This window comes from Eretmochelys imbricata, chromosome 5, assembly GCF_965152235.1.
Source record: "Eretmochelys imbricata isolate rEreImb1 chromosome 5, rEreImb1.hap1, whole genome shotgun sequence".
NCBI lineage: Eukaryota > Metazoa > Chordata > Testudines > Cheloniidae > Eretmochelys > Eretmochelys imbricata.
The window spans coordinates 61,402,995-61,421,494 of record NC_135576.1 but is presented as its reverse complement, the minus strand read 5'-3'; the positions used below and the strand labels follow the sequence as shown (position 1 = coordinate 61,421,494).

At 41.5% G+C, this 18,500-nt stretch overlaps 2 protein-coding genes across 2 annotated transcripts in view; one reads left to right on the top strand and one right to left on the bottom strand.

Annotated features, from left to right (window-relative positions):
- The window catches only part of RHOBTB3 (Rho related BTB domain containing 3), a 74,842-nt gene extending 74,225 nt beyond the window's left edge, over positions 1 to 617 (bottom strand). Inside the window, exon 1 of the mRNA XM_077817205.1 lies at positions 11 to 617. The gene's annotated coding sequence lies outside the window, so the exon portion shown is untranslated. The remainder of the gene's footprint in view (positions 1 to 10) is intronic.
- On the top strand, positions 353 to 13,220 carry LOC144265054 (carnitine O-palmitoyltransferase 2, mitochondrial-like). The gene is made up of 5 exons (XM_077817212.1): positions 353 to 540; positions 5,872 to 5,952; positions 7,582 to 7,688; positions 9,394 to 10,695; positions 12,892 to 13,220. The coding sequence occupies exons 1-5, from the start codon at positions 353 to 355 to the stop codon at positions 13,218 to 13,220; spliced, it is 2,007 nt and encodes a 668-aa protein (XP_077673338.1).
- The last annotated feature ends 5,280 nt before the right edge of the window (positions 13,221 to 18,500 follow it).

The window sequence follows — 18,500 nt, the reverse complement described above, 5'->3', positions numbered from 1 at the left end:
CCTATTTTACCTGCGTGGTCCCAACACGCTGCTGCATGGCAGGGTCCTCGGGGCAGCGAAAAGCCGCTCGGCCACAGAACCCGAAACCGCCGCGCGCTGCGGGCGGGGAATCGCGGTCCGTTCTAGAGCATTCTCTGCCCCTCGTCGCGCTCTTTCCCTCTCTTTGTTCTGGCCGTTCAGGTTACTGGGCGCTTGCGCGCAGGCGCACAGGTGGCCTAATTCGCGCAGCCGCACCGCTTATTCCTTCAACCGCCGCTCTCCCTCGCGCTGGCGTCGCGGAGGTGTTGGTGTTAACGGCTGCTCGGTTCCCGCCGCTGGGGTGTTGAGCCGGGCCCCGGGTTTGTAGCGAAACATGCTCCGTGCCCGGCCCGCGTGCGGCGGCGGCGGCGTCCTGCTGAGGCGGCCGGGGCCTGTTGGGCGCCGCGGGTACTGGCGGACCGTGGGGCTGACCGAGAGCATCATCTCGGAGCTGGACACGGACCATCACTTCGTGCACAGGAGCACGATCCCCACCATGCACTTCCAGGACAGCCTGCCCAGGTGCTGCCCCGGGGCACGGCGGGGAGCCCGGACCCTGGACGCCCGAAATGGGGGAAGAGTCAGCAGCGAACTCTCGGGCAGACTCTGGACAGCCTCCCTGCTCTGATGAGGCTGAGGCTCCCCGCACTTCTTCACCCGCCCCCCCACCCCCACTCTACAGCAGGGTTCTCAGCCAGGGGTCCAGGCCCCCTAGGGGGCCGTGAGCAGGGGAGATCCACCAAGCAGGGCTAGCACTACACTCTCTGGGGCCCAGGGATCTGAGTCCTGCAGTCTGGTGCTGAAGCCATAGCCTGAACAATGTAACGTCAATGGGACCCTGTGGCACGGGGCCCCAGGCAATTGCCCTGGCTGCTACCCCATCACACTTGGGCTGGCTTTTATATGCAGAAAACCCATTATTGTGGCACAGGTGGGCTGTGAAGTTTTTATAGCATGTTGGTGGCGCTTCAGAAAGAAAAAGGTTGGGAACCCCTGCTCTAGAGAGCCAGTGCATGGGCTGGAGCTGGCGTAGGCCATCCTAAGGTCCACTTGCAAACACTTGGCAAGAGCACCTATGCTCTGAGACTGCCCTGGAGTGCAAGCTTGTACTTGCCCTGGAGCTGCAGAAGTGTTCACGCTGCACCCTAGACATGGAACCCTTCCCTACTCACTGCCTACCTGCAGGAGAGTGAGTTTGTATGTGTATAGGGGTGAGGGAGTGAGAAAACCTGGATTTGTGCTGGAAATGGCCCACCTTGATTATCATGCACATTGTAGGGAGAGTGGTCACTTTGGATGAGCTATTACCAGCAGGAGAGTGAGTTTGTGTGTGTGGTTTTTGGGAGGGGGGTGAGGGGGTGAGAGAACCTGGATTTGTGCAGGAAATGGCCCAACTTGATTATCATGCACATTGTGTAGAGAGTTGTCACTTTGGATGGGCTATCACCAGCAGGAGAGTGAATTTGTGTGGGGGGGTGGAGGGTGAGAAAACCTGGATTTGTGCTGGAAATGGCCCAACTTGATGATCACTTTAGATAAGCTATTACCAGCAGGACAGTGGGGTGGGGGGAGGTTTTGTTTCATATTCTCTGTGTGTATATAATGTCTTCTGCAGTTTCCACAGTATGCATCCGATGAAGTGAGCTGTAGCTCACGAAAGCTCATGCTCAAATAAATTGGTTAGTCTCTAAGGTGCCACAAGTACTCCTTTTCTTTTTGCGAATACAGACTAACACGGCTGTTACTCTGAAAACTGCCTACCTGGTCATTCAGAATTTGCTTCTTCCCTGCAAGGGTTGTTGTTTGCCTACTTTACTGTCAGCCTTTGTTTAGAGCAACTCCCCACTGAATAATGACAGGTTTCAGAGTAGCAGCTGTGTTAGTCTGTATTCGCAAAAAGAAAAGGAGTACTAGTGGCACCTTAGAGACTAACCAATTTCTTTGAGCATAAGCTTTTGTGAGCTACAGCTCACTTCATCGGATGCATTCAGTGGAAAATACAGTGAGGAGATTTATATACACACAGAACATGAAAAAATGGGTGTTATCACACACACTGTAAGGAGAGTGATCACTTAAGATGAGCTATTACCAGCAGGAGAGTGGGGGGGGGGGGGGAGAACCTACAGGCCAGTCCTTGCCTACAGACAGCCCCCAACCTGAAGCAAACACTCACCAGCAACCACACACCACACAACAGAGCCACTAACCCAGGAACCTATCCTTGCAACAAAGCCTGTTGCCAACTGTGTCCACATATCTATTCAGGGGACACCATCATAGGGCCTAATCACATCAGCCCCACCATTAGAGGCTTGTTCACCTGCACATCTACCAATGTGATATATGCCATCATGTGCCAGCAATGCCCCTCTGCCATATACATTGGTCAAACTGGACAGTCTCTACGCAAAAGAATAAATGGACACAAATCAGATGTCAAGAATTATAACATTCATAAACCAGTCGGAGAACACTTCAATCTCTCTGGTCACTCGATTTCAGACCTAAAGGTCGCAATATTGGAACAAAAAGACTTCAAAAACAGACTCCAACGAGAGACTGCTGAATTGGAATTAATTTGCAAACTGGATACAATTAACTTAGGCTTGAACAGAGACTGGGAGTGGATGTGTCATTACACAAAGTAAAACTATTTCCCCATGTTTATTTCCCCCACCCCTCACTGCTCCTCGGACGTTCCTGTTAACTGCTGGAAATGGCCCACCTTGATTATCACTACAAAAGGTTCTCTCCACCCCACCCCACCCCAGCTCTGCTGCTGGTAATAGCTCATCTTAAGTGATCACTCTCCTTACAGTGTATATGATAACACCCATTTTTTCATGTTCTGTGTGTATATAAATCTCCTCACTGTATTTTCCACTGAATGCATCTGATTAAGTGAGCTGTAGCTCACGAAAGCTTATGCTCAGATAAATTGGTTAGTCTCTAAGGTGCCACTGGTACTCCTTTTCTTTTTCCCCACTGAATGCATTTGCTCCCTACAAAGGTGATGAGAGTCCCAGAGCAGAGACGGAAAACTGAGTGGGATGGCTGTGTAAAAGGAGATAACGTCTCCCTCCCTCCCACAACCTGTCTCAGAAGAGTTGAGTAAGGGCATAACTAAAGGCCTTAGCACATGCACATCTTCCCCATTGGAAAACATAGAAACTTCCATGCTGGATCAGACCAATGGATTGGCTATCTAGTCTAATATTCTGTTTGACTGTGGCTAGTACAAAATATTTCAAAAAATGACTTCCCTCCATAGATAGTTAAGAAATAATCTTCCCATTTGGAATAGCCCCCTTCCGAGTTCGATTTAGTGGTTGCCAATGCCTTGGTGCTTGAGAGTTTACATCCATTATTTTTAAAAAACAAAACACCTATTTATTTGTTTTACTCATCCATATAAATGCAGTAGTTTTTCAGTCCTTACTGAGGTGTTGGCCTCTATGGGTATGTCTACACTACACTTAAAAAACCCACAGCTGACGTGTCAGCTGACCCGGGCTAAGGGGCTGTTTAATTGCGGTGTAGACGCTCATACTGGAGCCCACGCCCAAGCATCTATACTGCAATTAAACAGCCCCTTAGCCCAAGCCCCACAGGCCTGAGTCGGCTGACATGGGCCAGTCATGGATGTTTAATTGCAGTATAGATACACCCTGGGATATATTGTGTAAAATAGTATTTCCTTTTCACTGACCTGATTCTCTTTCAATGGAAAAATATAACCTTTTCTTAAAAAAAGAATTTGCTGACTAGTGTGGAATGTAATTACCAAAATTACCAAGAGACTAACATTATGGGACCAGTACTTACTTGTTCCCCTTTATCCCTGCCCCCCCCCCCCAATAATGCCGTAGTCAGGTCAGAATGTATAGGTCTCCTTGCTCTGTGATGCTACACAGGGGGCAGAGTTTTATTAGGCATTGCTGAAAGCTTAGATGCCTACTCTGCATGTTTAAGAGTGATTATTTTCAATTTTTAAATGTTATCAAAGTTGGCAAAGGAACAGTTCCTTAAGTAGGACAAGCCCCATGCCCGCTTTGTAGGTAGTTGTGTTCACCATGTTTTAATTATTAGTAACCAAAAAGAGTAAATAAACCAGGAACGCTACTACAACCATACTGGCCACTCCTGTAGCCTGCAAGCAAGTAGGGCCAGCTTAAGTTTAAGGCATATGCACGGTACACCCATGCCTAGATATTTGGCTCTTTGATATATGTGATGGTATCAGAATATCAGCTTTAATAAAACAAAAAATCGTTTTCAGCCCTCATAATTGTAAAGAAAATCTTGAAAACACAAACTATGTAACTACTTGAGAGATGCCTATTTGATGCATTCTCTCTTGCTTTTAAGAGAGCCTAATTGTGAGATGGAAGAACTGCCCCATTCACCTAAATAGGGAGCTAACTGTGAAACATGCTACTTTGGGCAGGGAGGTCCTGCTAACGCTATCCCAACAAAAGAATCAGTGTGTGGAGGCCTTTACTGATACCACCTCATTGTGACTCTGCTAGGATGCCGTCAGAAGGGGACTTTGGACAGAGGACTGGGTATAGGCACAGTCAGAGTGCTCTAGGACAAACCCCAGCCTCCCAGAAGGGATAATGTTGTGATCCAGGGAAGTGGGAGTCCCAGCCTGCCCAATTGGAATGGTGGGCCACCCACCAGTCCACCCACCAGTCTCATGTATAGGTGGTCCCGTCCACTCCCACCTACCTCATTGTGGGGGGTAAATGGGAGTGGCAAGGGCCACCTATACTATATTTTTACTTCATTTCATGACTGGTGCTTGTGTATAGGTAATTACATTTTGCAATAATGAGACCTTGAAACTTTGTACACTATTGAGCAAGTCCTGTTGTGATTTGTGGGGAGGCCAAAGAGAGGGTTTCTGCAAATACCATATGCAATGGAGCTCTGTGGCATTTCACTCTGCAGATGTTGTATGTTAGGTCAGTGGGCCCAAAAACGTAACCAGAGGATCATAACAGGTCAAGGATGCTCCTATTGCCTGCAGGACCAGATTAAAATAGTCCAGGACTCTAGCCATATCCCTGCATGGGACTCCCCTTGACCCAGCCCCAGCACGGTGGCAAGGTCTCATTATTACAAAATGTAATTATTTATACACAAATACCAGTCATGCAATGAAGTAAAAATATAGTATAGATATTGGAGATTGTACCCAGATAAGTAAACTATGTAGTGGTTAACAAAATGAAATTAGTATTGGTTAACAGTTCATAAAATGGGATGTTCTCTCCAGGAACAATTATAAAGGCTTTTGGTTTAAAATGTAATTCTTGCTTTTTTATAAAAATGCATTTGTTCAGGGCTACAGTTATAATTTTATTATTGTGTGTATTATTGTAGAATCTAGGAGCCCAAGTCATGCAGTATAAACAGAAGAAAAACTTACTATCTGAATAATTGGCGATTTCAGCACAAATCTCAAATACGTTTTATAGTCACAGAATTATTTGGGATTACAGCCTCATCATTTAAAAAAATTATGTATACAATACATAAATCCATCTCTTGGATGGGGGAATCTATGCCTTAACTTATGTCTCCACTCTCCTTTCAGTTTCTGTCTCCATTCTTTTACTTCTCTTTTCCAGATTCCCACTACTTCCCCGATTCCCCCAGGTTTGCTGTCAGTACAGCATTCACCTCCCATTCAAGAGACTTTGATTAATCACATAACGTAATTCATGGGTGCACCGCAACACATTTTTTTCATGGATTTTAATGTTCTTGTTGCTCTCCCCATATTAGTAATAAATATATTTTGAACTTATTTAATAGTTTTGTGTTAAAATTCTGCACTTCTAGATTACCTCTTCCAAAATTGGAGGATAGTGTGAAGAGATATTTGGCTGCTCAGAAACCTCTACTGGATGATGATCAGTACAGGTATGAAAAATGACATGGAGTAGGAGGCATTTAAATGAAGCCTGGATTGTAAATAGGCTATTAGAATTCACACTCATTTTAAAACTTGGCATGCAAATTCCAAGCACAGCATTACTGTTATTTTCACAATATTTCATTAAAATATTTTTCTTTGAAGTTTGCTTCTATATTCAAAAGTCACTTTGTTTAAAAAAAAAGTGTGTGGGGGGGGCATTTTGTGGTTCCATATTTATTGGCTCTCAATGACTCCAGATTAGATTTGCTCACTTTTCAAGTAAAAAGCTATTTTTAAATGCCAGCCCTACAGATTCTTACTAAATCTTAAAGTGAGCTGTTTTGTTTTTTTCTGGGTCATGACCATTAATAAGGTTCCATCTATGTATTTTGCCATCAGTCCTTTGAATTGTCACAAGTGCAACTGAGGATAAAGTTTGGCTTGACAATTGGAACTTGTGTTCTTAAATGTCTGTAGGATTAGAGCCTTAGTTTGGAACCCTACATATCTTGAAGAAAGAGTTCTTAATCTATTTTTAACCTTCTGCAGGAAGGTCAAGGTCAGCAAGGGTTTTCCCATGTCCCCTTGCTTTATAGAAATTATTCTACAAGTAGGTGCAAGGACCACATCTCTTGTGCTGTGACTTGTGAATCAAGTAGGTAGGGACATCTCTTTATTACTCATGAAATTTGTGCTCTTGGGATAATTAGACCCATCCTACTGTATATCCTATCTACTCTTCTGCTTTTGAACAAAGGTAGGCCCCCATCCTGCAAGTTGTGCAGTGCAGGTAGAGGTTGAAGTCAAGAACAGTTTGCAGGATTAGCGTTTTCTGATGACATTCTTGAATCAATTAATTCTGCAAACAAAGCTGAGAACACAAAATATGCCAGAATCCTGAATAGAAAATTAGGTAACTCTTCCTATCACTTGATTTAGTTCAGGAAGAAGCAAGAGTTTACTTATGTTTTTAGGCAGCAACTTTTAATTTTTATATCCTAATTCAACTATAAAGTATGTTAACAGAAGCTCCTTTCCAAAATACAACTTAATCAAAAGTCAAAATACTCAGAATTTCTCCAGCAAGTACTAGGTACTTTGTCAAGTCATTAGTGGACAGAGGAACAGTTCTCATTTTTCTTTGTGAATCGTTGCACACACATGCAGCTCAATGACTTGAGTAGAGTTCTGTGGGAACACAGTGGTCTGCTTATATGGAATTAGTTGCAGAACTGGGAGTATAGTTACTTAATTGAATCAACCAATTGAAGATGTGGTTCATGGACCGGTGGAATTAGGTGCCCTAATCTGTACTTTAAAAAGGGACAGTGTTAGTCCCCAGTGTAATTTCTGTGTTGGCATTGAAATAGAGCAATAATTACTTGTATTGTGGCAGCACCTCAGGGCCCCAAACAAGAATCTGGGCCACATTACTAGGTACAGTACAAACCCATACAAAAAGATAGTTCCTGTCCTAAAGCCTTTACAATCTCATTACATAATGAGCTACACAATAAAGTTTTACTAAATTTTGTTATTATACAAAAAGGAATAGTATTTTTATGAAATACTATAATTAAAAGTTACTCTTAAAGAACCTATATTATAATAATAAACTGTTTTCAATACTATAGAAATACTGAAAGAATTGCTAGGGAGTTTGGAAAAGGAGTGGGCAGGAAGTTACACCGAGAACTTGTTGAATTCGATAAAAAGAATAAGCATACAAGTTATATATCAGGTTTGTTTTCTATTTTATTATTATTTTTGAAGTTCTGACATTCAGTTGTCTATTGGAATCATTAACCTCTTTTGAAACTTACTATTAAAGTACTTGGGTTACTTTTTCTGATGGATCTGCATGGCAATTGCTGTGCATTTCCATTGAAATCAACTAACATCAAGTGTGAGTCTTACAGACTATTCCTTCTGATTTGGTTTTGATTTGGCTTTAGAAGCAAAACCTCAACTTGTCTTGTTAATTTAAAACATTTTAGTTTGAATTTGGTATTTCCTAGCTCTTGCCTTCATCTCCTGATAGTAGGCATCTGCTCTCCCAGGTCCTGGGAAAAGGAACAATAATAAGTCCCCCCAGAATCACTCTCTCAGTCCTTTTAATCAGACAACTGGTTTCTAACCCTTTTCCCTAAATTAGTTACTCACACGGAATGCAAAGGGAGACCTAGATAAGGCTCCAAGTCATTACAATGCTCTGACATATGAACATTTAGGAGTAAAATATTGAATATTACATAGAGGTAAACTAAAGCATAAATATACTATTTTGTTTTTATTCTTCACTGTCTCTTTATAATGTGTAAAGACTGCTTCAGACTTTTTCCCAAATAATAGGTTTGTTTGGGGTATTTTTGCTTGTTGTTTACTTTTGAAATGTCAGGGATATTATGTCTTCACTCCCTTCTCTTTGTCAGAGAGTCCTAAACTTTATCATCCATCTTGACTTCTCAAACGGTGGTAGGGAGAAATGCAATTTGGGTTAAAGTCTTGTGTGACATCACTATTCGGGTCCTCTGAAGTTGTAGCCAGGAACTTCCAACAAAGAGTGGGAAGTAAGGATATGAAATTTTAAATATAAAAAGGAAGCAGAATGAAATGGTTATTTTGAGGAGTGGACAGGGAGGGAATTGAAACAATTTTCATGCATTATAAAGAAGCAGTGAAAAGCAAAACCAAATGTTTATATTTCTTTTTTTTTTTTACAATGTTTTGTGCTTATATAGTTGCTTTCACATAAGGCTCTACAAGTATTTTATAAATATTAATACATTACGCTTCAAAACACTCTTATGAAATAGATAACTGTTATGTTCATTTTACTGATAGGTAAACCCGAAGCACTAACAAATTTACTAACATGCCCTATGTCAAAAAAACAAATCAGTGGTATTGCTGGGAAGGGAACAGAATATTTGGGTCCTTACTCCTAGTCTACATTCAAAACTGCTATTCAGTATAGTTTGTGTGGGAAATGAGATGTACAGCTTGTGTTTACCTATCATAGATATTTCTTAGACACCAGTTACTTTGGTATTGAAGAACCAACCGATTGGGAGTTTTATGCCTCAGGCCAAATTAATTCTGGGTTTAATGCTGTTTACTTCAGTGGAGCTATCCAGTGGATGAATTTACCCCTTAATCCCTATGCACTGCAATGAAAGTGTGTCCTTTTCAGATCTGAAGTGGAAATTGAAAATAGAAAAGATAAATTGGTTATCTTTTCAAAAACTCAGTACGTATCTATAGTTTGAGTGCTTTATACTCTTTTTAGATTACGTTCATAAATGTCTGTGTACTCATTTGAAACAAATAATTTAGTAAAATAATGAGATGCTGTATACAAATTATGTGTCTATAAAAATACGTTTGTACATCAAAATAATAAAATTGATTTTATTAACTTAATTTTTGATTTTATTTTTTTGTAGATCCCTGGTTTGATATGTATCTCTGTGCCAGAGACCCTGTTGTTTTAAACTTCAACCCTTTTATTTCTTTAAATCCTGATCCAAAAGAAGCATACAACAGTCAGGTAGTGAGGGCAACAAATCTGGTAGTATCATCAATAAAATTTCTTAACTCTCTAAAGAATGAGTTTTTACGGCCAGATATCTATTATGTCAATCCAAAATGGAGCCAAAGTAGGCTCTTCAAAAACTTTATCCGCCTTCTTCCAACCTCTGTGTCTTGGTATGGAGCTTATATGGTAAACGCATATCCCTTAGATATGTCACAATATAAGCGTCTCTTCAACAGTTCCAGAATTCCTAAATTAAACAAAGATGAACTGTTTACTGATGAACGGGGAAGACATTTGTTGGTGATGAGAAATGGACATTTTTATGTTTTTGATGTTTTGGATCCTATTGGTAATATTCTGCATCCGTCTGAAATCCAGGCTCAGTTAATTTATATTTTACAAGATGCAGATCGCTTGCCTGAGTTTCCCCTTTGTTACCTCACCACTGAAGACAGGAATACTTGGGCAGCAGTAAGACAACAGCTTCTCGAAGCCGGCAATGAAGACAACTTACAAAAAATTGATAGTGCAGTCTTTTGCCTATGCTTAGACAATATTTCCCCAAAGAATGATACTGAGCTGTCACATTGTATGCTTCATGGACATGGTTTTAATCGTTGGTTTGACAAATCCTTTAGTCTGATTATCACTAGTGATGGCACTGCAGGGGTAAATTTTGAGCATTCTTGGGGAGATGGAGTTGCAGTCCTTCGTTTTGTTAATGAAGTATATAGAAACAGTACAAGACACCCAGCTATTGTACCACATTCTAGTCCTCCTGCATTAAGTGCTACCAGGTGTGAGAGACTGGAGTTTAAATTGAATGATTCAATCCAATCTGCTATAAATGCTGCACGTATTAAATTTAAAGAAACAAATGAGAAACTATCTGTGAGAATGTTTGAATTCAGAAAGTTTGGAAAAGAATTTTTAGTGAAACAAAAGCTGAGTCCAGATGCTGTTTTTCAACTTGCATGTCAGATTACTGCTTATCGACAGTTTGGAAAAATTATTTCTTCTTACGAAGCATGTAGCACTGCTGCTTTTAAACATGGCCGCACGGAAACTATTCGACCCACATCTATACTAACAAAACAGTGTTCACATGCATTTGTTGAAGAACGAAGCAAACACAGTGTAGCAGAACTGAGAAATATGATTGATGAATGTTCAAAATATCACAGACGGTTGCAACTGGAAGCTGCATTAGGTTAGTTCCATGTCATTGTGATCTTTCAAATGTTAGTAATATTTTTTCTAGGTGTCCTGATACCTGAAGTCCTCTTTAGAGAGGTATGTTAAGATCCCAAATCCTGTTATTATATACTCATTTTAAACCTGAAAGGGTTTTTTTAAAATTGACCTTCTGCCCTTTTCACTTCCTTATGATTTATAAAGGTTGTCTGAAACCATGGCATTGTTTATACATGGGTTTTGCTTGTTTTTTTAGCTTAGAAATATCAGTGTCAACTCTGATTTGTCGGAGGGTCTTGGATGACATATATTTTTAGATCTTGCATCTTAATTGAAGCAGCTAGGGTTGTTGAATCATTAACAAAAGCACTTTCTTTTGTCAAAACTACTTATTAGGCATTGAATTTAAATGTTAACAAAAACAAAAAGTTTTAAAGATTGACTAAATGTCTTTTCAGTTACCCATAGTTCAGTCCCTTTTCTCTTATGACAATTTAGTTGCCATCAAATATTCCAGGGTAGATAATACCTAATACCTGAATTTGTAAAGTAAAAAAAAAACAAAACAACCAGTCTGACACCCCAAACGCACACACAACCCCTGCTCATGGTTTTTTTGGATCTCACCCCCTGCACTCCTCCCGGCGTCTTTTCAGGCCTTCTGTATACTTCATAGTGAAGTCAAGAACTGGTACCACCCCAGGTTTTTCCCCAAATCTGCCTTGCAGATCACCTTTAAGAATTCCTGTCTTGTGTTTCATCCAGGCAAAGATCAGAATTAAAGTCAGTTCTATTATGCTCACATATAACACAATGAAGTGGAGTAACACGGGAAAGGCAAAAATAAGAGAAGGGGAGGGCTAGGGTAAGTACATAATAGAACGGAAGGAGGAACAAAGCTGGAAAAAGGAATGGTCAACATAAAAAAGATAAGGGGAAACAAAATGTTGGGTGTAATAAAAGCTGAGGTGCATTGAGCTGATTCATCTCTATTTGGATATGAAAAGTATATTAAGTAAATCATTACATGTTCATTCTTTTTTAAGTTGCAAGCTCATTGGGACATCAACTTTTCACATGTATTGTTTGTAAAGCATCATAGCTCTGTATAATTAGTAATACAGCTGGATGTATGTTGCCCATCATTTTGTTCGCTTTAAGTATGAAGTAAATACAGCCTTTGAGCATGTAATATGTCCCAGTAACCAAGAGAAGGCAATATGGGAAACTTCTGAATATTTACTTAGGTTTCAAGTAAAAGAATAGAATTATGTGTTTTATATCTAATGCCTTTCACACTCCAGTGTATCTTAAATCTTTAAATAGTAATTAATTGAATACTAGTGGTGATGTGACAAAATAGGCAACGGAAGAGCGCTTAATCCTTAGAATTCTTTATTTTGATTTTAGGATTTTAAGTGGAATAAGTTTACCTGATGTCCTTTCCCTGATCATTCTCAGTAGGAGCCTCACCTCTCTATTCTGTTCTTCCTCCCCTTTTCTTAGGACTTGTCTGTGCTGGGAAATTGACTGGAATAGCTGTTGCATAATAAAATTATTTAAAATTATTTTATTCCAGAATAATTACCTTAGTGTGCTTCCAAAATTGAGTAATTGATCCAGTATAACGTAACTTTTATTCTGAAATAGTGTGCACACAGGGAGCTATTTCGGTATACCCTTATTCTCCCTGTACCCTCTCCTGACTCCCACTGTGAGTGCCAGAAGAATACCAAATTAAATGCATAAAAGGCTGGCCTGGAAATTTCAGAGTTTGTTTTAATCTGTTGGTTTTGGGAAAGAGTCAGATTAACGAAGCAATTTCATTTTGGGGGATAGAAGGGAAGGTGAGGTAATAAGGGAATTGATTAATTATTAAGAGAAATTTATGCTTACATTATGAGTCCTATGAAGTGCCAACATTTTCAAAAATGGGTGGCTAAAGTTAGGCTCTTAATTTCCTACTTAGATGCCTAAATAATTGGCTTACATACAAGCAGAAAATATAAGATTGTCAATCTTTAATGTAAGATAATGCCTCTTGTATTATTATAGCTACAGGATGAACAGTAAATATCTAATCGATTAAAATGTTGGAGCTTACCAACATTTATTCTTAGCTACAGGAAAGTTTTATAATGTTGCACTTTAATAAATAACCTACATTTTTTCCGTATTCTTAACATACTTTGCACCTTTTTGTTTTATTTAGGTAGAGGATTTGATCGCCATTTATTTGCATTAAAACATCTTTCAGTGTCCAGAGGTGATCCTATGCCTGAACTTTTTCTTGACTCAGCCTACCAAAAACTAAACCATATTATCCTTTCAACTAGTACGTTACACAGTCCTGCAGTTCATCTTGGTGGATTTGGGCCAGTGGTGCCAGATGGTTTTGGAATTGGATATAATGTATTTGATACATGGGTAGGATGTAACACAACTGGCTATTTAAATAGAGAACTACAAGAATTTCTTAGATGCCTTGAGTATAGTTTAAATGATATTTTAGATGTTTTAGAAGGAAGACCTCTTGTGTAATCATAAGTGATCAGCAATATTAGGAATTATTTTAAAACTAATTTCTGACCCATAAAAATAATGGTGCAAAATCAACAGCAAAAATCTAATAATGAGAATAAGCTATTGGGAAATAACTACAAAAGAAAGGGAAACTCTGAAACCTTTATTAGTGGACTGACAAGATAATGTTAAAATGTTATTCTGTTTCTGGCCTTTTTTTTTTTTAATTACTAGCTTTCAACATCCATTAAGGCCTTCAAGAATTTTTTTCCATATATTTTCCAAACTCTTCCTTTAATTCATTAATTTTATACTTGTTTATTCTTTTTTATACTCTGCTTATTATTTATTTTTAGAGGGGGGTTGTTTGGTTGAGTTTTGTTTTGTTTGCTTTGTATTGTTATACTGTATTATGTCTTCATGGCTGTGCTTGTTCAAACATGATTATTAAAATAAAAGTTTAACATCTTAACTACAGGAGAAAAATTTTCATAACTGTACTGCAATTATAGTGGAAGCCAAACTTTTTCTTAGCTTTAATGTACATTAATGTGGAATTGATGTTTCTGTTATAAATCCTTATTTGCTTTGTGGTGTAGTTGAATATTTCTTTTCACTAGTAACTAGATGTACCAATCAAACTGGGTAATCAAATTACAAACAAAAGTGGAACACACCTGGCATCTGCCCAACTATGAAAACTACTGCTTGCTCAGTCAAATAAACATGGACACTGCCCTCCAGAATCTGGAATGGAACCCAAGATTTTTGACTCTCACCATTCCTCTGCTGCCAGGAAATGTCTCTGAAACATACTGGCAGAGTACATGTCTCATCCTTTGCTTGGGCTGGTCCACATAGAGCAGGGGTCTCAAACTCCCAGCTCATGGGCCATCTGTGGCCCGTGACCTCCCCAATGTGGCCCGCAGGACTCCAGCAGTTTTGGAGCTGGGTCTCTCCCTTGGCCCCACCTGCCGCCCCTGGGTGCTCCCCCGCCAGGGGCTCCCACAGCCGAGCTGAACGGTGTCTGCCTGCTCGCTCCAGTGGCTGCTGGCCCTTCCCTGCGGCCCTGGGGTGGGGCTGTGCCTCCGCGCGCTGCTCCCACCCCAAGCACCCCTGCAGCCAATGGGAAGCTGCGGGGGTGGTGCCTGAGGGCAACAGCGCGTGGAGGCTCTCAAGGTTCCCTCCCCACTCTGAACTCTAGGGTACAGATGTGGGGACCCGCATGAAAGACGCCCTAAGCTTATTTCTACCAGCTTAGGTTAAAACTTCCCCAAGGCACAAATTCTTTGCCCTTGGAGGGTACCCTGCCACCACCTAGTGATTTAACAAAGTATCAGGGAAAGGACCACTTGGAGTTCCTATTCCCCCAAAATATCCCCCCAAGCCCTTACATTCCTGGGGAGGCTTGAGAATACTATCCTAACGAATTGGTTAAGAAGTGACCACAGACCCAAACCCCTGGGTCTTAGGACAATAGAGAAATCAGTCAGGTTCTTAAAAGAAAGATTTTATTAAAAAAAAAAAGGTAAAAATCACCTCTGTAAAATCAGGATGGAAAATAACTTTACAGGGTAACAAAAGATTCAAAACACAGGAGAACTTCCTCTAGGCTTAGTTTCAAAGTTACAAAAAACAGGAATAAACCTCCCTCCAGCAAAGGAAAAATTCACAAGCAGAACAAAAGATAATCTAACATGCCTTGCCTGGCTTTTATTTACATTTTTTGTAATATGAGAGACTTTTAGGTTTATAGGAGAAAGAGTTTTCTGACCTAATGCTTCTCTGCTTCCCAAGAGAATACACACAACAAAGCCTTTCCCCCCTCCAAGATTTGAAAGTATCTTCTTTCCCCACTGTCCTTTTGGTCAGGTGCCAACCAGGTTATTTGAGCTTCTTAACCCCTTACAGGTAAGGAGGAATTCTAGGCTACCCTTAGCTGTACGGTTATGACGGAGGCCCAGGTAAGCACCGCACTCCTGACCTCCTCCCAGAGCCTGCACCCCCTCCCACCCCCAAACTCCCTCTCAGAGCATGCACCCCATCCCCACACACCCACTGCCCCCAAACTCCCTCCCAGAGCCTGCACCCTCTGCCCCAGCCCAGAGCCTGCACCCAGCACCCAAACTCCCTCCCAGACCCTGCACCCCAATCCCCTGCCCCCGACCTCCTCCCCCACCCAAACTCCCTCCCAGAGCCTTAGGTAGGTGGGGGGCGGAGTTTTGGGGGGTGGGTTCTGGGTGGCATGAGTGACATTATTGGCCCTCTGGTAGGGTTTGAGTACTGGCACTGGTCCTAAAGTAAATTGAGTTTGAGATCCCTGACATAGGGGATGACAAATTATTGCTTGTGTCAGTTAATTACAGGTTTCAGAGTAGCAGCCGTGTTAGCCTGTATTCGCAAAAAGGAAAGGAGGACTTGTGGCACCTTAAAGACTAACCAATTTATTTGAGCATAAGCTTTCGTGAGCTACAGCTTCATCGAGTGGCAAAGGTACATGAAGTGGATCTAAAGGCTTCAGCCCTGCTGATGAACCATATGGGGTGTCACTATGCCACATGGTAGAATTACTTTTTTTTTATTGCTTTAAAGAAAAAAAACCTAGGAAATCACACAAAAAACTAGGTCAAAAGAATGACTTCAACCTTCACCAGCACTCAGAAGTTAGGAAATGCCAGTATTAGAGTTGTGTGTGCTATCTTCAGTCCTCTTGTACTAGGGTGACCATAAGTCCCATTTTGGCCAGGATGGTCCCTTTTTAAAGCCCTGTCCTGGTTGTCCTGATTTTTTTGGCAAAAGCGGGCATTTGTCCTATTTGTTCTTGCCAACTTCATCAGTTGGCAAGCGCAAATGGGACAAATATCCCATTTTGTCAAAAATGTGGGGTGTGGAAGAACATGGGGGGGCAGGCAGGGCTTGGGTGAGCAGTGACGCCAGTCCCGTGCAGGTGGGGGTGGGGGAACGGGCTCAGGCAAGCAACTTGGCCAGCCCCCTGTGGGAGGGGGCAGGGAGGGAGGACTTGGGCTAATCCCCACACGGTGTCCCATTTTCCCTTTAGGAAATATCGTCACCCTACCTTGTGCATATGCATTATGGTAGTCTTTAATTACATTATCACATACTATTTTTTCCACAGGAACCCAGCCTCATTCAGTGTACAGACTGTACCATGCTCTGGGGTGAATCAGAGTTGTGTAGTGAACGAGACTGTTGTCTGTAGGACCCCTGCTTCCTTTGTTGCACAAGTCAGAAGTTGTGTAGTGAATGAGGCGGGGATTTCTGGAAAAGAAATGTTTAGTCCTATGATAAAGGCAACTGAATGCTTCCCGGGTGAATTGGATTCTATCCCTGCCTCAGCCACAGACTTCCTGTGTAAAGCTAGGCAAATCACTTATATTTTTCACAGGCGGTCATGAATTGTGTGCTGCTCATTTTGTGAGTGCCCAGCTTGAAACCCTGGGCTCTAATTTGCAGAAGTGCTGAGCACTCACAGCTGCAATTAAAGTCAGTGGGACCAGTGCTCTGAACATATAAAATGCTATATAATGCTCAGTACTCTGAAAAAATCAGGCCCTCAGCATCTTTATTTGGGAACCCAAAATTAGTGCCTCAATTCTCTTTGGGTATAAGGGGGATAATATCACCCCTTCACCTCACAGGTATGTTGTGAAGCACTCATATGCTATAGTGACACAGTTTGAAGAGTGTGCAGTAAATATTATGGGGCCACACATCTTGTTCACTGAATGAGTCAGAGGACCTGCTCAAAACATTAGCATAAGTGCATACACACTCTTCTCACCCTTTGGGATAGGGATGTTCTTTGAAAAAGGCATAACTTGGGTATCACTGTTATTGGCAGCTGCCAAAATGGTCCATTAGGGACATACAACTTTAAGCAGTTATGGGAGTGCTCTTTCACTGGGATCTCAGAAGTTGCAAACTGGCATACAATTATCTTTGTCCTGTCCCACGCCCTTCACTTTAGTCCTGTGAGCACAGTACAGGCAGGTCAAAGAATCTGTGTCAATATATTTAACGCAGGCCCTTTTAGAATGAAGAAACCCCGAATACTTCATGAACTACTGTGTACAATAATTATTTCACCACTGAAATTCTGTTGCATGCACCAGAGTCCAACAGATAACAGTTTAGAACAGGAAAGACCTGATCTGGTAACTATTTAAAACTGCAGAAAAAGTAAAAAGAATCACCAGAACTGGAATTTAGCCAGGATCTCAGTGTTAACTGGCCTACTGTAAAAAATGTCATAGAATCTTTAATTCTTTGTGTATGTGTCAGTGTGGATCCCACGGTAGGTATGCATGTGCCCCAAGCACATAATACCAGATTTTTTTGAATAGCAGTGTCTGTTGGGGTGTATGTGCCCTGTGCTGCCTCATGCTCCAGTATGAGGGCAGGCAGCTGCAACCCTCCCTCACTTTCCTCTTATCACCCATGGAAGCAAGATGGAAGCTAGCTGGTGTCTGACCCACTAGACTTTAGCCCTGGCTAAATTTCTCAAAAACTTATGAGATTCTTCAGAACCACCTTCATTCTTTTATTTTTATTACCCTAGGCTGCTTTAGCACTTGCTGAACCAAAAAGTGCTTGCAGACTGCCCCTCTACCTATACAACCCTCTCCCATAACACACATACCCTGCACAGGACTCAAAAAAAAAAAAAAAAAAAAAAAGGTGAACTCAAAACCCACTTCAAGCCTTGTCTGTCCTGTAACAGATTAATTCCACTAAAAGACAGGCATAGAAGATGGCTGTTCTGCTTGGGAGAGTCTTGCTTCCCAAGCAGGTGCCTCTCCTTTTCTGCAAGGAACCCACAAGTGGAGGGATGTGAAGCTGAAGCTCTGTCTTCTGGAGAAATCTATGAGAAATCCAGAAAAACCAAGTTCAAAGACCCCTCTAATAGTCAGACTCATATCTTCCAGTGTTCCATCTAATATGCAGACAACCATGAAGACCTCTGCAGAGAAAGCAGCACCAAATCCAGGCCCAGCTCCAGCATTGGTATCATCAGCACCAGTGCTGATGCCATTAACAGTGCCAGCTTCAAATTTGACACCTCAAATGTCAATACAACATGCCAAAAGGAGCCACCCAAAATACAAGTGCAGAAACTTGACATGGAGCTCTAGGTCCTCCCATAAAGAGGGACACGGAAGATGCCAAGAGACAAGCTAGCCAAGTCACAATGGCTTCAAAGACAGGTGGAAAGGAGCAGACTGCAGTGCAGCATACTCCACTGGTACCAGGCCCATCACCAGCAATGCCCCATAGATG